The 5,106-nt window shown below is 44.7% G+C and overlaps 1 protein-coding gene across 1 annotated transcript; it reads right to left on the bottom strand.

Moving 5' to 3' along the window:
- Positions 1-3,591: 3,591 nt before the first annotated feature.
- On the bottom strand, positions 3,592-4,530 carry LOC309569148 (olfactory receptor 2G3-like; the record flags this gene model as incomplete). Its single annotated transcript, XM_082274909.1, has 1 exon — positions 3,592-4,530. One exon carries the CDS (start codon positions 4,528-4,530, stop codon positions 3,592-3,594), a length of 939 nt encoding a protein of 312 aa, XP_082131035.1.
- Between the last annotated feature and the right edge of the window lie 576 nt (positions 4,531-5,106).

Genomic DNA, 5,106 nt, shown 5'->3' with positions numbered 1-5,106 from the left:
AGGTATTTCACACTATTGGATTACAAAAACTCACACTGGACGTTATATAAAACACTAATAAAGTGGATGCCAGGATTTTACATACACTAATATTACATACAGTAATATTGGGAATATCTGTAACCTCCGGGGCCGATACGGGATATATCGGAGAAAGTGTATTTCGGCCCTCGATATATCGGCCTTGCCGATAATCGGTTGATCCCTAGTTTTCACAGTATTTTAATGAAGCACTGATTTATGTAATAGCACTTTTTCTGCATAGCACGTTATGGATGCACAATTCACACAATGTAATTCATTTTTGTATTTATTGTATTGCAGAAGCACATGCACTATTATCACTTTAATTACATAATATATATTTACTAGACATTTAGCCCGTTAAATTAATGGGCGCTAGAACATATGTGGTCAAACATTTGTAAAAACATACTTGTTCCAGTTAAGCGAGACCCTCTGTCAGCTCTGCGTCCCTGTTGCCCTAGCAACGTCGGGGACATGCGCCGAGCTGACTGAGTGGCTCTCGCTTATCTCGTTCTTTTTTTCTAACGACTAAGAGCCGCATGACATACCCAGCTCTGCGCATAGTGTCCCTGTTGCCCTAGCAACATCGGGGACACGCGCAGAGCTGACCGAGCGGCTCTCGCGTGCGAGCACGCACCCGCCGCGTGCCCTGCGCACACCCGCTGCTTCAACATTTTTGCCCGGCCGCCCGAAGTCTCTGCGCTCCAAGTCCCAACGGCTGTCCGTGAGGCACATGCCCAGTAGCGCAATCCCATGGACACAGGGACTGGACGCAGAGACACTTGTACTTTATATAGTAAGATTGCTATGTTGGTCCCATCCTCATTAGATAAATTTTACACTGGTCCCATCCTCATTATAATATAATTATATTGGGCACATCGTCATTATAATGACTGAATAGTGGTCGCATCCTCATTAGATTATTTTTATATTGGTCACATCCTCATTATAATATTTTTTTATTGGTTACATTCCGCATTATAATGATTTCATAATGGTTACGCCCTCTGTGTAATGACGTCATGTATAAGGGCACAGGGCGGACACACGTGACTCAGACCAAACGCAACAATAGCTGTCAGTGACACGGGTGACGTAACCTCGGCGGTCCAATCAGCCATCGCGAGATCTTGTATTTCACCCAGGCAACCGCGGCGAGATCTCGCACGATTTCCTTTCCTCACTTCAGCGGGGGCGCCGCACTTCTCGCGTGACTTGTCTCTCAGTACAGGGACGGGGCAGCTCTCGCGAGGTTTGCTCGGATGTGGATGCGGTTCGGGCCGGAGCTGTGCGGGTCTATCGGTGGAAGCGGAGAATGAGGAGAAGTGGGGAGGAGACAGGAAAGGACTGAGGAGAGGAGAGCGGACACTGGAGGCTGAGAGAGGGAGAGAGACTGGAACGTGTGAGAGATGATGGGGGAGGGACAGGAATATGCGACGGGGGGACAGGAGGAGGATATGAATATGTGACGGGGGGGACAGGAGGAGGACATGAATATGTGAGGGGGGGACAGGAGGAGGACGACATGAATATGTGAGGGGGGACAGGAGGGTGACATGAATATGTGAGGGGGGGGGGGGTGACAGGAGGAGGACGCCCGAATTCTCTGCGTTCCAAGTCCCAACGACTGTCCGTGGGGCACATGCACAGTAGCGCAATCCCACGGACACAGGGACTGGACGCAGAGACACTTGGACTTTATTATATTAGATGTTAGGGTAGTGCAGTCTTGTGAGTAGTCTGCGAAAAGAAGGAATTTATGGTCATCCACTTGAAGAGATTTGGCGTTGCAAAATTATTTTAAAATGGCTACCCGATCAGCTTAGTTCTGATAGTGCACGATAACAGGGTGTGGTGTGCGCCTATCGTTGGAAGGCAGACCCAATTTGTGGGCTCATTCAACTTTGCATGACGCTGGCAACCCTAAGGCCTGTGGTATGCGGATAGAGCACAGATCTGATAATGAGGCCACTGTGACAGATTCTGGAACACCAATTATATGCAGGTTTTTTCTGCGTTATCGGTTTTCTGAATCCTCCAGTTTGTCAAGTATATAGTGTTGGGTCGGTGCTATCTTTTGATCATTGGCCAAATTGGATTGGGTTTCATCCTCGACCTCTGATAGCCTGTGTTCCAGGTAAGATAACTGTTTTGCCTGCTCCTCTATCTCCTTGCGTAGCTGTATTATACCCGCAGAGACTGCAGCATCCAATGTTGATGTTATAGTCTGGGAGAGTAGCGCAGCTATGGCTTGTGCAATGCGGGCATATTGATCATCCTCAGTGGGAGAGACAGGGATCCCTGCGGACTGCAGGAAAGGAGCCACGTGTCCCGCTTGTGGCAGCATAGGTGCGGTGGCCATATTGGCTGAGCATGCGGCGGGAGGCTCAGAGCTTCCCCAGTGCCCGGTGTAGTGTGAATCACATACAGGTCCATTAGCGCGGCACAGCGGGGTTTACCGGAGCTGGTTACGGGAGTCACCGTTGTACGGGAGAGCTGTAGAAAGGTTCTTATATCGCGGTTAGTCCAGAGCCGCCGCTCTAGCCGCCTACCTCATCAGGCGCCGAAACCGGAAGTGTGCAGTCTTTATACTTAACTTCATGGACATGTTTACTTGCTGCCTAATATATCCTAGTGACTTTCAGATGCCATTGTAACTAGATTATCTTACAAATATATTTTGACTATTGATTGATAACTATTCTATAAACAAACTTTTTGTAGTGTTAGTAATTATGATTTCTATTTTTATACTACACTTTCCATTAAAATGTCACTAAATGACACTGTCATATAATCTTTGCAATTTTGACTTACATCAGTTCAAAATTCATCTATTTTTTCACTTTGTAAGATATGTTGTACTTTGCAAAAACAGACCTTAGCAAATAAGGTGAAGCTGCACTGACTTCCATATATCCAAAGGTGTGTAAGCAAAAATTATAGTTTTTGTTTTTGCTTGCATGCAGGGCTGCCAACCATCAGTAACTTTACAAACAGTTTGTAAAAATCTATGATTTTTACAACTGCTTGTAAATATTAGGGGGTGATAATTTGTCATTGTCAGCCCCCTGTCAACTGCCCTTGCACAAATAACAGTATTTTTGCCTTTAGTAAATCCACCACTTAGAGTGCACCTAGAATCAAATATATTTTCTCATGCTATATTATTGCTGTAAACTTACTGAAAAGACAACTTTACATATGTAATCCCTTGCACATGGATTCCAGGAAGTAAATACTACATTAATCATTTGCCCTTACTCAAGATGGCTGCAGATAGAAATGCTAAGGTGTATTCCTCAACAAATAAAGCATGGAGACATGAATTAATGGCTGAGTTTGCTTTGAATAATAAAAATGAATAAAATAGCGCTTTTGGTTTTTGGTGCTCAGATACAGTTAAGTTCCGCCTTAAGATTGGAGTAGAACCATCAAATAGTGCTCCATAATAATCCCATGGCACTTCCTTTCTGCAAAAATACCACAGCAGAAGATCTAAAATCTTTTTGAGAGCAAAAATAATTATGATTTTCTTTTACTGGCATCCGAGAGGTGGGATTATAAGAGATACACTATGAATTGTATTTTGTTTTTTATAGTCCCTTTAATATCTTTGTTTCTCACACTGTAGATGATGGGATTTAACATAGGAGACACCACAGTGTAGAAAACAGAAACCACCCTGTCACGATCTGGGGAGTAACTGGATTGAGGACGCAAATACATGAATATGACGGTACCGTAGTAGAGCGTAACCACAGTGAGGTGTGAGGCACAAGTGGAGAAAGCTTTGTGGTGCCCTTTGTTATGGCGGATCTTCATTATTGTGGAGAAAATATGGACATAGGACAAGAATATCAACAAAAATGTACAAAGAGTGAATATTGCACAACAAACATACAGAGCAACCTGATTGACCCAAGGATCCCTGCAGGAGAGACGCAAAATTGGTGGCATCTCACAGAAGAAATGGCTGACATGGTTGGACTTGCAGAACGGCAACTGGAAAGCAAAAACTACGTGGATTATGGAAAGTGAAAAACACTGAGTCCAGCAACCAACAGCTAGTGAAACACAAAAATTGTGGTTCATAATGTTGGCATATTGTAATGGTTTGCATATAGCATTATACCTATCATAGGCCATTGTAGCCAGTATCAAACATTCAGTAGCCCCAAGAGCCAAGTGGAAATAGAGTTGTACGGCACACCCCAACAATGTTATAGATGTGTCTTTGGATAGAGTGTTTGCTAGGATCTTCGGTGTAATGGTTGTCGAGAAGCAAATGTCAATGAAAGAGAGGTTACTTAGGAAAAAGTACATGGGTGTATGAAGTCGAGGATTAAGCCTCACTGCAATGATCAGTAGAAGATTTCCTGATAAGGTCACCATGTACATCAATAAAAAGACCAAGAAGAAGACTGCCTTCAACCTGGGGACACTGGAGAGTCGAAGAAGGATGAATCCTCCCACTGATGTTTGGTTTAAGTTTTCCATGTCCTTCTGTGCACTTTACCTGAAAATAAAGTTTTAAAAACATTAGTCCATTAGTCCCACCTCATATTTGTTCATCTCACAGTTACACTGCAAATATTTTAAATATATTTGCATGCACAGACTGAGGATTTTTTACACCATAATAGGGATCAACCGATTATCGGCAAAGCCGATATATCGAGGGCCGATATGCACTTTCCCCAATGTATCGGAATCGACCACCAAGGTGACCGATATTGCCAATATTTCCGGAAAGTGCTGTACCAGAGTGATGCCTGCAGCTAAAGGCATCATCCCGGTACTGGCGTCCATAGCCAACCGTCGGCTGTCTTGTAATGACAACCAATGCGGCAGAGAAGCCAATCGGCTGTCATTACAAGGAGCGGGAGGGGACGTCCCCCCTCCTGCCACCTTCCGCGGCTCGCCCCGGTCTTACGTCCCACCGGGAGACCCCGGCAACCAGCCTGCATGGCCGCCGAAGACCCGATCAAAGCCGCATTTAACTCCGATTAGAGTCTCCATGCAAAAACCCAGAAATTATGTCATAACATCACTGCCGGGTAATGGCACTAGATT

Source organism: Pelophylax lessonae (genome assembly GCF_965119305.1).
Source record: "Pelophylax lessonae genome assembly, chromosome: 13".
NCBI classification, from domain to species: Eukaryota; Metazoa; Chordata; class Amphibia; order Anura; family Ranidae; genus Pelophylax; species Pelophylax lessonae.
Note: the sequence above shows the minus strand (reverse complement) of the source record. Positions and strands in the feature narration are given on the sequence as shown.